General features: G+C 41.5%; 1 protein-coding gene across 1 annotated transcript; it reads left to right on the forward strand.

Annotated features, from left to right (window-relative positions):
- The first annotated feature begins 8,625 nt into the window (after nucleotides 1-8,625).
- LOC139450043 (uncharacterized) lies at nucleotides 8,626-15,987 on the forward strand. Its single transcript, XM_071231676.1, has 5 exons — nucleotides 8,626-8,709; nucleotides 11,037-11,148; nucleotides 12,159-12,308; nucleotides 14,299-14,427; nucleotides 14,863-15,987. The coding sequence occupies exons 2-5, from the start codon at nucleotides 11,052-11,054 to the stop codon at nucleotides 14,994-14,996; spliced, it is 510 nt and encodes a 169-aa protein (XP_071087777.1). The 5' UTR covers nucleotides 8,626-8,709; nucleotides 11,037-11,051; the 3' UTR covers nucleotides 14,997-15,987.
- The last annotated feature ends 3,434 nt before the right edge of the window (nucleotides 15,988-19,421 follow it).

A 19,421-nucleotide genomic window follows, 5' to 3' on the forward strand; every position in this document is an offset into this window, starting at 1 on the left:
CAGGTGCTCGTTCAATATATAATTATATATAACGAGAAACTGTATTACAGGGAAAACGGAGTATTGACAGGACTGCTGTTGCATCGTATACCAGATGACAGCTGTGGTGCTTCGCTATTGTATCTATTTCCAGTACTTGAACAGTCCATGTATCAATACTTATAATCAGTTTATGTATATGTGCATAACTATTGTACGTATTTAGTGCTGACTTGGTTGATGCATGTCATCGTATGACACGCCGCGATATAACTATAATACTGTTAAAAGCGGCGATAAACCCAACTCACTCACTCACGCTATGGTTCGCGTTTCTTTTGGCGGTGTGTATATAACCTATGAGCTACGTTGTGTCGTTTTCAATCATTCTATTTTTTTGTTTTGTGATCGCATGAGGTTGACAGCTGTGATCAGATGTTATGTCCATGTGTTTGCAGATTGGGAATATGTGCATGCATGCTTGTATGTATATGCACAATGTCCAATTTATGGAGCAGGCTGGAAACAAAAAACACATGTTTGAATGTTCATGAAAGAGTCACATGTGCTTGCATGCATACCAGGACAAAATCTACAGTTTCTGCTTCCAGTCGAATTTCTTGGAAATGATTGTCATATTTGTCAGGTTTGTGTTTCTTTCAAATAACTATTCCATGGGACTGCCTGCCAAAAATGCACAATGTTTAACGTGATGGTTATCCCAAGGCTTGGAGTAACCAGTAGTTTTAGCTGGTGAGTGACCAAGCCCGCTCGTTTGTTATATTGTCATTTGTTGCCGCTCTCAGCAACATTCTGGCTTTTTCAATTCTGTCAGTAATCGAGTCGTCAGGCAAACGAATACTTGATATATGAGTAACGCCCCACAAGGTAATATTGTGGGTATACATATATGACAAATGAGTATATACGAAGTCATTTATAAAATAAAGAATAGTCCTTCATTGCTGTTTTGACGGGGTGTTTGAATAGCAGTGATGAAGATGTTGATAATGATTACGAAACTCCCATCGACAACACAGAAGTAGGTTTTGCTTGAATTTGTCTTTGGAACACCAATGCCTAAAACAAGCCCTGCATATATGGTTAGCATCAGCGCACGATGAGACGCATTCAGCCAAGTCACAGCGCATGATTACCCGATCACACTTAGTCGCCTCTCACGCACCGCCTGGGGCGGTCGGGTAGCCTAGTGGTTAAAGCGTTCGCTCGTCACGCCGAAGACCCGGGTTCGATTCCCGACATGGGTACAATGTGTGAGGCCAATTTCTGATGTCCCTCGCCCAGATATTGCTGGAATATTGCTAAAAGCGGCGTAAAACCATACTCACTCACGCTCCGCCTGCAACTGTTTGGGACATTTATGCTCGAGTACTTTGACACGAGAAGGTGTAAACCCTTTACAGCCACCAAGGCGTTACAGTTTAGCTGCCATGTATTTTAACCTGGTTCCAACTTATTGAACCTTTAAACGAATTATCTATACTACCAACACACATACAACGTGAATGTTCTGTATTTATACCCTATACTGTATGTGTACTTGCTGGGAAAGTTAAACTCAAACTGCCATGCTTTTGTTCAGAATCATGCATGATAATCACATGTGCAAACATTTTGTTATGATTATCCACGATGACCCTACAAATACAGGTACATGTCATTGCATGCTTTATATCCCGTGAAGAATTCCGTCACACATTCACAGTACACGTGGCACCCAGTCATTTCAGACACAAAGTAAGTAATTGAAGTGTTCTATAGAATTAACTGTGTTAAGTACTTTTGTTGACGAGCAAACCGCCTACACGTTCTGCGACGCGTGTCTAATTGCATGTGAATGTTTGAAACCGCAAAGGTTCGGTTTTGATATTTGCACCATACAGTCACTTTTGGGTCGGTACCAACAGACTGGGGCCCGTGAAGATCCGGGATAGAACTGGTCTTCAGCATCCACATGCTTGCCCTAAAATTCTACTCTGCTTGTCGTAAGAGGCGACTAACGGGATCGGGTAGTCAGGCCACCATGCAGTCACTTTTGGGTCGGTACCAACAGACTGGGGCCCGTGAAGATCCGGGATAGAACTGGTCTTCAGCATCCACATGCTTGCCCTAAAATTCTACTCTGCTTGTCGTAAGAGGCGACTAACGGGATCGGGTAGTCAGGCCACCATGCAGTCACTTTTGGGTCGGTACCAACAGACTGGGGCCCGTGAAGATCCGGGATAGAACTGGTCTTCAGCATCCACATGCTTGCCCTAAAATTCTACTCTGCTTGTCGTAAGAGGCGACTAACGGGATCGGGTAGTCAGGCCACCATGCAGTCACTTTTGGGTCGGTACCAACAGACTGGGGCCCGTGAAGATCCGGGATAGAACTGGTCTTCAGCATCCACATGCTTGCCCTAAAATTCTACTCTGCTTGTCGTAAGAGGCGACTAACGGGATCGGGTAGTCAGGCTACCATGCAGTCACTTTTGGGTCGGTACCAACAGACTGGGGCCCGTGAAGATCCGGGATAGAACTGGTCTTCAGCATCCACATGCTTGCCCTAAAATTCTACTCTGCTTGTCGTAAGAGGCGACTAACGGGATCGGGTAGTCAGGCTCGCTGACGGATGTCATCGTATCCCAATTGCGTGGATCGACTCCCATGATGTCAATCACTGGATTGTACGGTCCAGACTTGATTATTTCCAGATAGTCATATAGCTGGAATATTGTTGAGTGCGCCGTTAAACCACAAACAAACAAACAAACAAACAAAACGAAAAGACTGACAACACCAGTGATCGACCGTGTTCTGACCACTAGCCTATATCAAAGCTTAGTTTTACCCTTGCTATTTCAAGCCTACCTTTCTTGGCGCGATCGTGCCGCCGACCCTGTTTCTGGAGTGTCCACCCCTCTCGCGGATGACATTCGCAATGTTCAGTCTGATTTTCAACATTGGGATCCTCTCCACTAAATGCCAGATCATTCTCCATTTCTCACTGGGTGGGAAAAGAAATCCCCAAACGGGTTCAAATGGGTTCATATCTGGGTTTGTCATTACTTTTCGGGATTGAATTGTGAACCCAGAGGTTTCGTGAATGACGTTTACTTTACAGAGGATGTGCATTGACACTGTCATGATGAATTCCTGTTCATGGACATAAGTATGCCTATGTCTTCGATTACGCTACACTCTGCAATATTCCCGTCATTTCACGCCGGTGTTACAGGCTCAAATCAATCCTGTAAATAACCGAGTCTTGGTAAGGCAAACCAGTCGCTGACATCTTCATGAACGTTTTGCTATCGTCAATACTTAGATTGAAATGGGATTTATGCCTAAAGATCAATGTCACCACATTCGGGTCACTTTTATATTGAGGTAAGTCGTAGTGTTATGACCACTGACATTTATGAGTCAAGTATAGACACATATTCAATACGCGTTCAGGATATATTGCAATACAATGAAGCATAACAATTGATAGGCCAAGTAGACCATAATATATTGGTAACAGCCCTTCAGGAATCATTTGTGCAAGGAGTTATAATGGTAACTTATAACAACTTGGTATTCTATCAGCTATTTGACCCCAAGTTGGGCATAGTTAACTTGACACATTGACTTCAGTGACATATGTTACAGACATACATGTTTGGTGTGCTGTCACGTGTTGTTGAATATGAGCTATACTCGTTTGTAATTATATATAACCATCAGGAATCTACCACAATGCTTTTTGCAAACAAGAGCCTCTGTCAATAGTGCTGTCAATTAATGTCCACGTACGCATATCACAAACACATTCATGTCGTTTACACCTGAGCGTATTTGGAAGATTTGGATAAATTCAAACTGTACATGTAAAGCATACAGTATATTTTTCAAAATATACACATTGTTCAAGGCTACTATTTAAAACTATGCATGTCTTAAAACAAAATACCAACATTGTTTACTTTGTGTATGTGTATTTTCAACAATTGTGCACGAACATACCTCATTCCACCAATCATTGGATGCCATTCTGTGTCATGGGATGTCATAGTGGGTATGGTACTTAAGGTGGAAGCGACATAATGTACATGATGTGTTATCGGTTGAGGTCCCGGACGCCGAATGAATGTATACCCGCAGCTTCAGCCTTGGTGTCGAGGTATGCTCTTTTTACAAAGATTTCAAAGAGCGTCGTGTGACTTTTGGTTAAAAGGTGTTTGAATCAGGGTACAAAATTCAGTGACCCAGCAAAGCATTCAAAAACGTTTTGACATAGAAAGGCAAATTCCACATTTGACGCATCATTTACAATCATTTTACACCACTTCAACCCCGAACGAGGGTACAGCCACTAACAATCCTGTATTTCATACACAGCATTTAAGTCAAAATTAATGAAACAATGCAATTTAAAAAAAAAAACAATAACTAAATGAGAACGTATAATTATTAAAAAGGTCCTTTATGGATGAAGCATTGACATATTGATCCCTTTTGATGTAAAAATCAATAGTCAAGAAGGACATGCTTGGCGATGATTCGTTCATTACAAGTGATACAAAACGGAGGGTCCTCACTTTTCAATATATCCTCGTGTGTATATCTGGAATGACAAATACGACATCGTCGCATAATGACCTTGTCAAACCTGGACTGACATCCCAAGTAGGTGTAACCTATAGTTGGTTTAATCTCACGTAATTTTTCTATACCTACTTCTTCTGCATTAGATCTGTGATGTAAGATCTGATAACAGGTTTGATATCGCTGTAGGGAAGCGGTGAACATGTATAAGAAGTTGGTCTCACAGATTTGTGAAGTCCTGCTATAGCTGCAGCATCAGCCAGAATTACCAGTGATTGGTAACCAACAAATGACGTTGTCGTAATGGTCAGTAGCATGTTCATTATATAATTCGACAACTAGGATTAAAAGTGGATGTTCACATGACATGTATTGAATAGCTCGTGGGCACGAAAGAGAATGGGAAATAGTTTGACTGTTTACTGATATACTCCAGAGCTGTTACAATTTCAATGGCTTCTGCTGTGAACATAGAACAGTTATCGGGTAATCTGTGTGAGATAGTCCTGGATCCAGGGACAGTGGCGCTGGCAACAGAGTTACCATCCTTGGATCGATCGGTGAATATAGATTTGTAAGTATCACATGTGCTTAATTCATTATATTGTTGTTGATAAATTAGTTGATTTGTTTCAGGTTCAGGTTTTTGGCTACAATTTATATTAGCCCTGTCTTAACAAACATTAATAACATTATTTACTTTGTGTGACATAAACAATCTGTGCATGACCATACATTATCCCACCAGTCATTCATTCTTCACGTTTCATTCTGTAAGTGTAAGTTTAAAGCCGTAGTGAGCTCAATCTGTATATAGTACACCGCCTCTGTAGTGTAGTGATGGAGCGTTCGCCCGGAGAGCGGAAGCTCCAGGGTGCGATTCCCGGCCGTGTCACATCAAAAGACGTTAAAGGATGGTACTTGCTGTCACCCTGCTTGTTGCTCGGCATTCAGGGGCTATAACAAGGACCGGTCGGAACCCTTATTAACCTGGGGCATGGTATCTCAGTGTGCTAAAGCTATATAATGGGCATCAGTCCGGACTAGTTCAAGCAGCATGCACCTCATTTCAACTCTAGTGACGGGTCACCGCGATGTAATTCAAGTTTTGCACATCCTTGTTCGGAAGGGGGGGGGGGGGGGGGGTGGGGGGGGGGGGGGGGGGGGGGGGGGGGGAGGAGGCATTTTCTTTAATTTGCAATATTTAATTGGGGTAATTGCTTACTAATTAATAAGATTTACACATTTAACATATATTCGTTCAGCCTTTTTTAAATACTATATCTACAACATGCCACCCCTACAATGGGAGATGGCATGTTCGATGTCCAAAAAAATGACTTGCCAAGCTGATTTCCAGGAAATTACTTGGCGAGTGCGATGCCTTGCGATGAACTTATAACAGTATTCTTTGGAGTGTTATTTGTCAACTTCTTTTTGAAAAAACTGTGTTTTAAAAACTTATTTTGAACTATTCAGGACTATGTGTATTTGAACAACCAGTACATAGTACGTGAGGTGAGAGGGAATTAACTGGCATGATGTCACCTGTTGTGGACCCAGAACCCGAGCATACGAAGATTTCAAAGAGCGTTATACGACTCTTGTTCAGAAGTTGTTTAATCAGGGTCACATCATTCAAGGCCTCAGCAAAGCATCCAAAAGTTGACAGTGACAAAAATGATGTCAGATGCAATTCACTATATTGACTTGCCCGTATATTTTCAGGTTAACACCTAAATATCGCCACTATTTGATAAGGATTCAGAAACACATGCTCATGATGTAGCAGGAATCGTAAATGGATTATGCTTTAGTTCAGATTTCTTGTGATTGTAATTTTGTTGTTGACACTGCAATAATACTGGCGGAGACGTCATTTGACAAAATGTATTGTTGAATTGCTGCTTGTAAAGGGCAAGGAAATAGCCTTGAAATGTCTAGATGCTATTAAGTTGCTGTCAGTAATAGTCCTTGTCATATATATAAATCTAACTTGTAAAGACCTATAAAGTCTTTCATATGTGTCATCCTCTGTGTGACTGCCGGCATCAATGTGACTAGGTATTATCTGTTGTTCTTGACACAACTGGCTACCGCATTGTCATCAGCTTCTTCCTATTCCCCATGAAGGAGGTTGGGCAGCGGAGTTTAAGGGGGGAAGAGAAACTCTCGAAATGATCCAAGACCAGGAAGACCTTCTGCCACCTCTGAGGAACATACTGATAAAATACATGATTGATAATCGTCGACACAGCACCCGTTTGACGACCAATGCTGTAGGCATCCCTCCTGAGAGATTTGATAACATGCTCATGATATATTCCACCGTGACACTGAAGAATGCTTGATTCTGATGGGTTTTAATATATAAAGCCTTTTCACACCAAAACCGTGCGTATGAATGGCTACATGTACATATCGATACATACAAAAAGTGTCTGCCGATTGATCACCCATAAGAACGGTACACTGTATCGATATTTCCTCTATTATAACGTGGGCACTAATAGTGAGTGAGTGAGTAAGGTTTTAAGCCGCTTTTAGCAATATTCCAGCAATATCGCGGCGGGGGACACCAGAAATGGGCTTCACACGTTGTACCAAGATCAGGAATCGAACCCTGGTGTTCGGCGTGACGAGCGAACGCTTTAACCACTAGGCTACCCGACCTCCCCGTGGGCTCTAATACAAGCCATGCCTGTAGTGCACATCGGGTCAACGGCTCTCGCGAAACGCTGGATTGTCTAGTTTTAACAATATTCCAGTTACATCGCGGCGTATCAGCTTGATGTGGGAGGAAAGCCCGAAGTGATGCACATCTTATACGTTTATCACTTCGGTGAAACCCCCCAGCACGGGTATGGTGCTGGCAAACCTAGAAACATAATCGGGGCGAACCGGGGTTCGAACCCACTTTCATAGGTTTCTGGCGTGCCAAAGGGACGCAACTCTGCACAGCGAATCGCGGCGCCTTGGACGACTGGGCCACCCGTGCTTATCTATCGGAAGGAAGGGACGTTTGATATCGAGTGTTTATGGCGACGATTTTGACGGCCTTGGTCCTAACCCTGCCTGCTTCGATGATGTGATTACAAGCTTTAACGAATGCCCATCTTTTGCATCGAATGATCCTGATATCGTTTATGTAACTCTTAGGGACATGTTTATTGGCGAAAAGGTCATTTCGGCACTGAAACAAACGATAATGGAAGTAAAACATAACATTGTAAAATAGTGTTTTAAAATACTTCATGACAACAAAAACTTCATGACAACATGTTGTTTGCAAACCTTTTTTGGATCGATATTCATTGTCATCTCCGTCAACCAGCAATGTTAGGATTTTGGAGGAGAGGATTTGAAAGCACATCAGAGAACAGAGCTCCCTTCGAAAGGCCAAGAAACCTCTTGTCAAAACAAATGTCCTGACAGAACTGCACAGAAACGTGATCACAACAGCGTATCAAACGTGACGAAATTCATTTCAGATCACGCACAATTAAGCAAAACACACACGAACCACTGTCACAGGTCTCTCTCTCTCTCTCTCTCTCTCTCTCTCTCCCTCTCTGTCCCCTCCCTCTCTCTCCCCTCTCTCTCTCTCTCCTCTCTCTCTCCCTCTCCTCTCTCTCTCATATATTGCACATATATTGTTACCCTAGTGTATCTGTATATACATGTATATATTTATTTGTATTATGTTGTTGAAATAATTTTACACCTCTGATCATGATGTCGCGGCCTGAGTGAAAATAAAAGTTCAGTTCAGTGAACTCAAACGAAATCGATGACGCTGTGATCTAGTGATGAATATTAATGAAATTTAATGGAAGTAAACATGTCAATCATCTGTATAGCTCCCTTTTACAATCCAAGATATAAGTATCAATAAAGTTGTAAGCGTGATGTCTGAATGGTCGCTGTCAGGTAAATAGTTTCACCATATGCCATCATGTTTGATAACACAGGCTCATTCTCAGCAACGATTGGCAATACAAATCAAACAACGTATACAATATTATATCCAACAGATGGTGCATCGTTTGACAGTCTGAATTATTGGTCGATCCTGAAGAGTTATAAAATGAGAAGTCATCACCAAACTATCAATTCTTCTCCAGGAACAAGGCGATAGGTAAGTAAGAGGTCGAGAGCACTCAGAGACCCATTCTGCTGCAATTAATAGTATAGGTTTATACTTGGAGGTTATCATGTCTAAGTAGAAGGGCATTCGTATACCTACTCGCGAGTATATGTAATGCAGTATTCGTACAACATCGGAGTTGAGGTGGGGATGTAAGCAAAATATGACTGCACACTAACGCATCATGTATCTAATTGAGACTTGAAACCGGGCCTTAATTTCGGCGTACACGAGAGAAGGCTTTCAAGGTTAACAACACCCAACCTCTCAGTCGTCTTGCCGACGTCATTGTAATCTTCCATCGTAATCAGTATCCCTCCCTCCCTCCATATAGATAGATAGATAGATAGATAGATAGATTATTTTTGATAAAATGATAGTTTCAGATACAATTCATTCGATCATTGCATCAACATTCTTAGAGGTTATATTAAAGTGTATTTATGTAACAGTTACTGAATCACCGGTATGTTGGTAGAAAATGTATGCACAGCTGCTTGCTATTTCTGGCTTAGTTTACGAGAGAATACTCACGGTAATCAATATTTCTGCGTAGAAAACAATGCCTAGCAGAACAGAAACTACAATTTAAATGGAAAACCATGTCTAGTGATAATGTATCTCAATTTTCACAATTTTATTGACTAATTGCAAATTTGTTATCACCTGTTCATTTTCCTGATTTCCCTGGTAATATACTATGTAGCTTTTTACTGCGCATAATATGATGTTGACCGACAGCTTCACCCGTTCATGTCGTGTATACATTAATCAACAACAACAAAATATGTCAGATTGGTTGCAGCTCTTTATTGTACATCCTTTATGATATACGGTTCCTCATCCTTCTATCCTCCAATAGATGTCACGAATAGCGCCGGACACAAGTCAAACCAGTCGAGATCATGGTTCAAGAAGCAAAATATGATTCCGCGAAGAAAAAGCCTATTCATATTTCAATACTTTCGAGTTCGAGTGTTGTTTCCCTTCAATGTGCATTGGCGCTATCATTTCACCATGTTGCCTACATATGCGATGCAAAGTTTTCACTCACTCACTGTAACCATATTAAGGGGACACAGCTGATGGATGTTAAGGGGGAACACTTCAATATAGATGGAAACCCCGTTAATCTGGATGATGATGTTATTCAGGATGACTAAATCGCCCGGGATAATACTGTTTTTGTTCGGAGAAATATGTGGTTATATAAATGTAAACCGTTAACACCAGAGAATAATAAATCCATATTATCCGCCCTGTGATAATAGTGTCCTTAAGAGTGGGATCCAATCACACATATATTCGAGACCGAATTGTCACTTGCGTTGAAGATTTGAATGGTCAAAATTGGTATTAGGTGATAGCAAAACGCGGTTATATTCAAACTACACTACTGATTTGTAACTATTGATAATGTATCCACATGTTAAAAAGCCGACAAATACATTTCCATAACCATAAGAAATATATTTAAAAGGCATCACCCATTGTACGATTCCCACTATATCACATGCCCTGAAACACGGGAACACATAGTACAAGTCAAAATAGGGATTGGGTTCGGACATAATTCTTGTCACTGGTGTGTCAAATTTGAAAATGTCTTCTGCATGTCTACCATAAAACCTTTGGTGACGCCTTGAATGCTGTAACCTTGTTTAAACAACTTTTGAGCGAGAGTCGGATGACGCTTTTTGAAATCGAAATGTGCGACTGTACCTCAAAAATTGGGAAATGTGGACGCCAAAGGCTGAAGCTGCTGTGTAATTACATGACCAACAAGTTCGCAGCAGTGGGATGAATGTTTTCAGCCACAAAAATTAGAATTTACATCATGAGCCGCCAAGTGTGTGTGTGTGTACTCAGAGGATTATTCAAGACAAGGTGAATGATGTGGTCACTATTTACTTCCTTTCACAGAGAGGTTTTCGCCATAATGCCCTTACTTTCGGTTGACTTTTTAAACAATGTTATATTGCCAAATGGTTCTAATATGCAGGTATGATATTCAATAACATACATTCGATTTCAAATGTATTTCCTATTTATTAGATCAACATAATGCACTCAATATATGTACATTATAACTACCAGTGATATGTAGCGTTTCAAAAGTGACGATCGCATAACGAAATAATGAATGTCAAGCGAAAAGTGAATACAATATACTGGATGTTATTAAGCCCTATATTGTCAACGGTCGCAGCTGTGGACCACATATGAGACAAAATGAGCATGATTATGTACCTTTAGCCGTACAGCGTCATGTTTCTATCCACAAGTTTAAATTAACACTGAATGATATTCCGTTTCAGTTTGATTGTCTCACCATGAAGATGCGCGGAGTTATCGTGTTTATTGGTGTTTGCTTGTTGTCCATGGTTACGTCCATGACAATTCCACTGATTCTCAACCTGGATCGTTATGGTAATGAACAAATTCACATCACTGTCATTCTTTGTTTGTTTTTTGTGTATTTTGTTTAACGTCGCCTTCAGCGGAACAGCCAAACCTGTTATTGATATTATGTGATATAAGAACGTTTCAAGCAGTCGGGTACGATAGCAAACAATGACGTCAGCGAGCCTGCTAACACCGCTCCATTGTAACCTTAACGAAAGACTTACAGGTAGGCTTAACGTCGCACTCAGCAGTATTAAAGCTCTGAGACGACGTCCTGTGAATAATCGAGTGTGGAACGGGCAAGCCAGTGATGGATATTATGAACAACAATCCATGCAATCGGATACGATAGCATTCAATGAAGTCAGCGAGCCTGTTAACATCACTCAATTGTCGCCTTTAACTGGGGTCCTTTTGTAACCCGGAAGTGGTTTATTGTTCGACTGGCTGCATGGTACTGTGTGTTGATCGTTAAGGTCAGTTCCATCACATTCTTGTACTAAGTGTAATAATGTTAATATATGAACAAGATGAGGGTAACATGTGTGCAGTTTGTCTACCGGGTACGCCAAGCTATTGGATCACAATTGTACTTTGTCTTTGTTTTAACATATCTAGAGGTAAAACGTCACGAATTTCAGTTATTTACAGAGTCTGGACCAGACAATCTGACATCATAAGCATCGATCCAGGCAGTTGGGATACGATGACATGCATCAACCAAGTCAGCGAGCCTGACCACCCGATCCAGTTAGTCGCCTCTAGGTCTTATAATTACGACAAGCAGAGTCGCTTTTGTACGGCAAGCATGGGTTCATGAAGACCCCGGATCTTGATGGGCCTGTTATAGCCGTATAGTTGCTGGCTGCGTGTAAAACAACTTTACACAAAAACATGTGCATTTCAGTTAAAGAAGGACATTATCGTTACCACAGTAACAGTTTCATTCGCTAATTATACGGTTGATGCATTCACTTAACTATACTGAACACGTTGATGTGTTTCATGCATATGTTATCATCGCCATTCTTCAGCTGAGATCATGTACAACGTCGCCGACGACGGCTGCATGGTGAATGGGGCGTTGAAGGGCTTTGACAGTGAGTTTACCCTGGACTTGACTGGAAGCTGTGTCAAGTATCGATGTACAAATGACGGAGTAAGCATCATCACTGACCAGTCAGGTATGTAAGAGTATGATTGTCATGAAGTACTTTTAAAGGCTACATTTTTGGAAATATGCGCATTAAATTTAGAAATAAGATATTATATCTATACATATATTAGTATGAAGATACAAATACATCAATTCCATGATAACACATAATTATCCCAATGGTCAGAACCTGGACTTGACCCAGTAAGGTGGCTATTGTTAAATGCAGGGTGTAGGGCTTGGCTTATTGCATTGAGGGCTTGTATAACCCTAAAGGTTTGTGGTGTACTGTCTGTTTAGTTTAAAGCTGGAACGAAACCTTTAAACTATCTAACTAATATAAACAAATACTGAAAACTTAACTTGGCACATACACTACCGGGCAAAAGAAAGTTTTCACTTTTAAAATAGTTGTATAAAAAGCAAAAAAGCTGGTACAGATTTGAACCCTCGCAGAAAACATTCGCCCCAATGCAACATGACCACAACCACAACGCGGAGTTTCAAACGCAGCTTTCCTAATCATGCATCGTTGAAAACGTGCAAAACGTGATTTTGAGACATTGGTCCAAATGCACGTTCGTGATTGTGGCATAAATACCGACGTTGGACAGAGCAGGCATTCAGTAAACAAAAAAACACCAAGAATATGCCCAGACTTGCACAAGCGCAACGAGACAGAGCGATCGGTATGGCCAATATGGGGGCTACTCAACGTCAGATAGCCAGAACCTTCAACTGCCCCCAGACTACCATCAGCAAGCCGCTACCAACAGACAGGACAGACTGAAGACCGGCCAAGATCGGGAAGACCGAGAGTGACAACAGCGGCCGAAGACCGCTACATCCGGCAGATTCACCTCCGAAACAGATGTGTGACGGCGACGTCAACGGCGGCAACAGCACTAGGACATGCCATCCGGACATTCCTTCGACGACTTCGTACGGCTGGTATACAAGCCTACCGACCCTTCCGTGGAATGGCCTTGACCCGTCTACACCGTCAACGCAGACTGCAATGGGCACAAACTGTACGTCGGTGGGAGCGACGTGACTGGGCGAGAGTGCTCTTTACAAATGAAAGTCGGTTCTGTCTGTTCAGGAACGATGGCAGAGTTCGAGTTTTTCGACGAAGGGGAGAGCGACTGGCACCAAACTACATTAGAGAAGTTCACCCGTTTGAAGGTGGAGGCGTCATGGTATGGGGTGGCATTTGTGGCCAGATTACAACACGGCTGGTTATCATCCGAGGATACCTGAATGCTCAGCGATACAGAGATGAAGTGTTGAGACCTGTTGTGGTGCCCTTTATTCAAAATCAGCCATCAGAGGATTCATTTTGCAACAAGACACCGCCCAAATTGTTCAGGACTACCTGAACAACGTTAACGTCAACGTATTGTCCTGGCCACCTTGTTCTTCAGACATGAGCCCCATTGAACATCTCTGGGAGCATCTTGATCGTTAGATGAGACAACATGTACCGCCTCCAGCGAACCGACAGGAACTTGAACAGACTCTATTGAACTTATTGAACAGGATTCCTGTTGTCGTTATCTGACGACGTCAATGGGGAGGCATGTGTTGGCGTGCATTAATGCCCAGGGTGGTCACACTCGCTATTGATGACGTGTTACCTGACTACTCTGTCATTAATGGACTCTTCATGCACTTTTTCAATGAATTCTGATTTGTGTATTTTTTTTTAATTTGGACCCCTTGACTCTTTCTTTGTGTATTGCGGAGAATACAATATACTACTAATATTACAATGCATTTTCATTCTAATTCATGGAAAATGATTTCCGTTTATAAATTAATCATCATAAATCTCACATATGCCTTTGTTTTTGGTGTTTGGTCAAGTGAAGTCGGTGAAAACTTTCTTTTGCCCGGTAGTTTAGAAATTATCTTAAAATAAAAATCTATCACTACTTGAACACGAATACAAATAAGAGAAGTTAAAAAATACATATGGTGCTTCTGGAATTGTGTAATCTGATGACGATCGGCTTCAGGGTGTGAGGGGGACAGCGGCTGTGTGACTGGACTGACGGCTTACGGCTGCAATGCGTACACATGTCCAGAGGAGGGCACGACTATGAATGGGAAACCTAAGGTGTGGTTGATTGACACGGATGCTGAGGGTATGTTTTTTTTATAATTACTATGTAGCTACAATTATATTGCTTGCCAAACCAGCCACCTGGTTAAGACAGACACCTGTTTAAGAAACAAACATCACAATGTTTAACGGAATGATTTCCGTATGGTAAATACCAAATAGTAGGAATACATAAACATTCTGAAACAAGCATAATTATACTCTTTTTTATTCTTATTATATGATATTTACGACAAACACTAGGCTGATAATCTCTGTTCATCCTGTACTAACACGTATATTAAGTCCCAACAAATACAATGGACATGTTTTACAAATACATATACAACTCAAAACTCATCTGGAGGCGAATGTGTCCAGGATATTTAGCTCAACAGATTGGGGATTTAAAGGGATTAAAGGACCCGATGTGCATATTTTATCCATGCTACAAATATTCGTTATTTCTTGTTTTCAGAACAATGCGAAATATTTGGTGTCCCCCAGTGTTTTGATCTGCATGAGTGGCACACAGTCAACGGTATGAGATGCAAATGTGACTCACGTTCCGTAATGAACTGCGAATTTGCCCCTATGCCCCCCGCAACTTAGACAGATCATGCGATTCTTCAGTCAAATACTTATTCTGCATATTACATCCAAACATTAACAGCAGCAAACCTGAAAACACTGACATCCCCTTACGTTTATATAGGTCTACATTACCAAGAACCCTTCTGACTCTTACCAATATTTAATGAATTCAAATATATGTGTGTCTGGATCTATTTTAAAAAAAACAAAACATTTGCCGCGCATACGTAGTATTATGTGTGAGTGAGTGAATGTTGTTTACACCTCTGTTGGAAGTAACCCAGTAATATTGTATATAAATGCCTGCATATGATCGAGTCTTTCTCACACAAACTAATGGTTGACAGCCATAGTAACAGTCACCGGACACGACGACGCGAAATCCATCAGATCACACATTGTAAATGTATTGTTTGTTGTGAGGGCCACGTCTGTACGAATCCGATGACCAGCATTATGAACATAGTATTATATCAACGAAACTATGTAAATCTAGAACCCTATTCGTTACATGAACCAGGGGATTTCCTAATAGAAACCTATGCTTGTCGTTAGGGGGCTAAATGGTACGATGGTCTGGCCCTGTCATATACTGTCATTGTATCCCGATTGCATACTAGACGCTCATGATGCCAATCACTGTATTGTGTGATCCAGACTAGAATATTTAAAGACTGCCGCCACATCGATGCCGAGATGAAGCAATATATCATAATATACATTGAAAAATTAGAGAACGTGATCTCCATGAGTCCACCCTGTCTGTATTAGATCAATTGTGTACATATTATTACCACTGTTTGGCACAAACCATTTGTGACTAGTGTGACGCGCGTGTAATCCTTACACCGCTGACAGATGTCCTGGGGTACTGAAGAACTGTTAGTCACTGTGTGAACTCGATTTACTCACTCACATTTACAATATGTCACATATAAGACAGGAGGCGCACCATCCGTCATTTCAACCTTTTGTCTTCTCTTGTAATATCTAATGAATAAAAAAATCCTGCTGCTGTCAGTCTTGCGTTCTTGAAATTGCTGTTTGTGGATTTATTCCACTCAACACTGACATCCTTTCATATATGCACATGCCCAAGTAAACAACAAAGACACAAATACGTTCCTGTTATTTCCACCCATTCACGTCGCGGGACTATCAGTATCGGATCAGGCTCGCTGATGTGGTTCATGAATGTCATCGTGTACAAACTGCGTTGATCCATGCTCATAATTCAGCAGATTGTCTGGTCAAGACTTGATTATTTACCATGTAGCAGGAGTATTGCTCACTGCGATGTAAACACAATTACAAGCAAACTAAGCATGCACTTGTAAATAAAGCATGACGTGCCTATGGTAAGATATTACAGACGAATGGTTTCTTTTGATACAGTCGTGCAGCCAAATAATCATAATGGTATGTGAACATTTTTTATCGTTGCTTCAAAACAATGTCCTGATAGCCACATCCCAATATTCCCTTTACAGTTCCAACTTTTCCGAGGCATGCAGTCATCAATGGGCGAGAATCGTGTCCTTCATGATCACACATATGGACGTGGATAAAACCTCTCTAAAGCCGCTATTGTTGATTTTGATACCATATTTAGTGGCTTTAAGTCGCATTCTAGTTTATATTGTCATTCGTAGGGTACTTTTCAAAATTATATCATCTCTGAATGCCATGTACATGCAGTTTAGGTAGATTCATTTGCAGGAAGGTGAAGGACTTTTTTATTTGGTGCCACAACATTGTACCTGGTGACTTGTCGCCTTCTTGCGTTTTTTCTCCCTGTCCAATTGACTTAAACATTCAGAGGCGTATGTGTTTTCACAAGTTAAGCCTTGTGCTTGGCCATGGATCAGGTCGTAATCAAAAGGGCGAGTTCCCATTTTGCCGGACTCTGTTGTTGATATTGGTTGGTATTGATGTTTGTTTGTTTGTTATTTAACGCTGCACTCATCAATATTCCAGCTATATGACGGCGGTCTGTAAATAATCGAGTCTGGACCAGACAATCCAGTGATTGACATCATGAGCATCGATCCACGCAATTAGGTCAGCCCAGGAGTCTGTCTACAAAGCTCGAGGCACCATCAGTATGGTGATTGTGGACAGAATCATATTTGGTGACAGGGTCATCTACGATGTTGATGGTTGCGGTAAGGCATGATGTTGAGTAAGTCATGCAGATACTGTTTGTGCACGATACTTGTATCGACCAAAGACTAAGTTACGACCACCACGTCTCTCGAAATAAACCCTACGTTGGCCTGAACGAATGCCATTATGTCACGAAGACGAATCCTTTAACGCCAAGCTTATATGTATAGCATAGTTGAGTGAAAATCATACAGATTGGGTGATCATCAGTGAATAACTTAATCCACGTGTCGGTACTCGACATATGGCTGAAATAATGCAGATTGCGATGTTAAATTTTAACTCACTCATATCTCAGTTAATTCGATGGAGGACCCGTGAAGATCCGGGGTAGAATAGACGTTCAGCAACCCATGCTTGTTGTAAAAGGCCACGGTGCTTGTCGTAAGAGTCGCCTCTTACAAGCATAATCGCCTTTTACTGCAAGCATGGGTTGCTGAAGACCGGTTCTACCTCGAATCTTCACGGGTCCGCTTGGTCAGGCTCGCTGACCCAATTGCGTGGATCGATGCTCATGATATTAATCACTGGATTGTCTGGTCAAGACTCGGTTATTTACAGACCGCCGTCATATAGCCGGAATATTGCTGAGTGCGACGTTAAGCAACAAACCAACCAACCACGCCGAAGACCCGGGTTCGATTCCCGACATGTGTGAAGCCCATTTCTGGTGTCCCCCGCCCTGATATTGCTGGAATATTGCTAAAAGAAAAGAATATTGCTTTAGACCGCTAAATTTAAACGTCTTCATATATTTTGGATGCTCTTCAATTGACTTGTGTGCCACTATACATCAAAGCATTGTGTCATAGCATTGTGTTTGTAAATTTTAAGTGCGCATCTTTCACTTGTACTTTGTACTTTGTTTTGGTAGTTCCCGGTGTAGTGTCTTGGCTGTGGTTAAATCACGAAACTGTTTCCGGTGTATTTGAGCGTGTTGGAGTTGTTTTATTGTTAAACGCCGCACTCAGCAAAATTCCAGCTGTGTGACGACGGTCTCTAAATAATCGAGTGTGGACCAGACAATCCAGTGATTGGTATCATGAGCAACAATCCACGCAATTGGGATCGTTCGTCACCCCTTACAAAATGATGACATGAACATTGAGGTTCGTGTCTGCCTTGTAATCAGTTCCCAAAGGTCTTGGCGGAGACGTTGAAATGTCTGATAATGGGCCGTTGCAGAAGAGCTCTTCCTTAACGTATGTATTGCTGTTCTGGTAATGATACATGTCGGGACTAGGTCGGCGATAGTTCAACTGTGTTCAGCTTGGCATGCTCAACTGTTGAGGGGCGGTCGGGTAGCCTATTGGTTAAAGCGTTCACTCGTCACGCCGAAGACCCGGGTTCTATTCCCGGCATGGGTACAGTGTGTGAAGCCCATTTCTGGTGTCCACCTCCGTGATATTGCTGGAATATTGCTAAAAGCGGCGTAAAACTATACTCACTCACTCACTCACTCAACTGTTGAGTTCAGTAATTGAATGTGTGATTTTCTCCAAGACAGGAATGTGTTACTGTTTTCGAACACATTCCTACATGTGGAAATATGACAAGGAGATGTGAATATTTGTGGCTGTTTGAGTGTAAACAACGTCCATGAATACAATGATAGGACAAATTACCAGACATCTAACTGAAAGCGTATGTCATTGTTCAATTCAGCAAAAAAAGAAGCGACTTATTTTTTGTCTTTCGCCCCTGAGTCAATGGAGGATGTCGGTCTGATTGTTGCCAACACCGGAACCAGGTACGGTGTTTCGTTTCCGCAACACACCGCGTCGACTCACACTTCACCTAGACCAGTGGTATAATTGCTCCAGTTTTATCAATCGACTCATCACGACATGCCATGTGCATGGAAACCATTAACCATGGAGATATAGTGTGTCTCAATCGTTTGGTATAAATGTTACCCTCAGACCTCAAACAATGACATGATCATGTCCACATATTACGCTCGATTTAAACATCGGTCGGATATCATTTTTTAAGTACATATTTACGATGATGAAAGAAATAAGATAGTTATGATAATTTTATGTCAAGTCCTAATGGCAGTTCATGATTAAAGATTCCTGAATTACAACAGAATTCGCTCTCCTTAAGCTTTGTCTCCCACGTGTACTTTGTGAAACAATGTCGATAACGTTGTGATCTATTGACGAATATTACACTTAATGTCTGTAAACATGCCAATCTTCTGTATAGCTCTCTTTCATAATCCTGGCTATAAGTATCAATAAGTTGTTAGCGTGATGTCTGAATGGTCGCTGT

This window comes from Haliotis cracherodii, unplaced genomic scaffold, assembly GCF_022045235.1.
Source record: "Haliotis cracherodii isolate W230 unplaced genomic scaffold, xgHalCrac1.p SCAF_8, whole genome shotgun sequence".
Classification (NCBI taxonomy): domain Eukaryota; kingdom Metazoa; phylum Mollusca; class Gastropoda; order Lepetellida; family Haliotidae; genus Haliotis; species Haliotis cracherodii.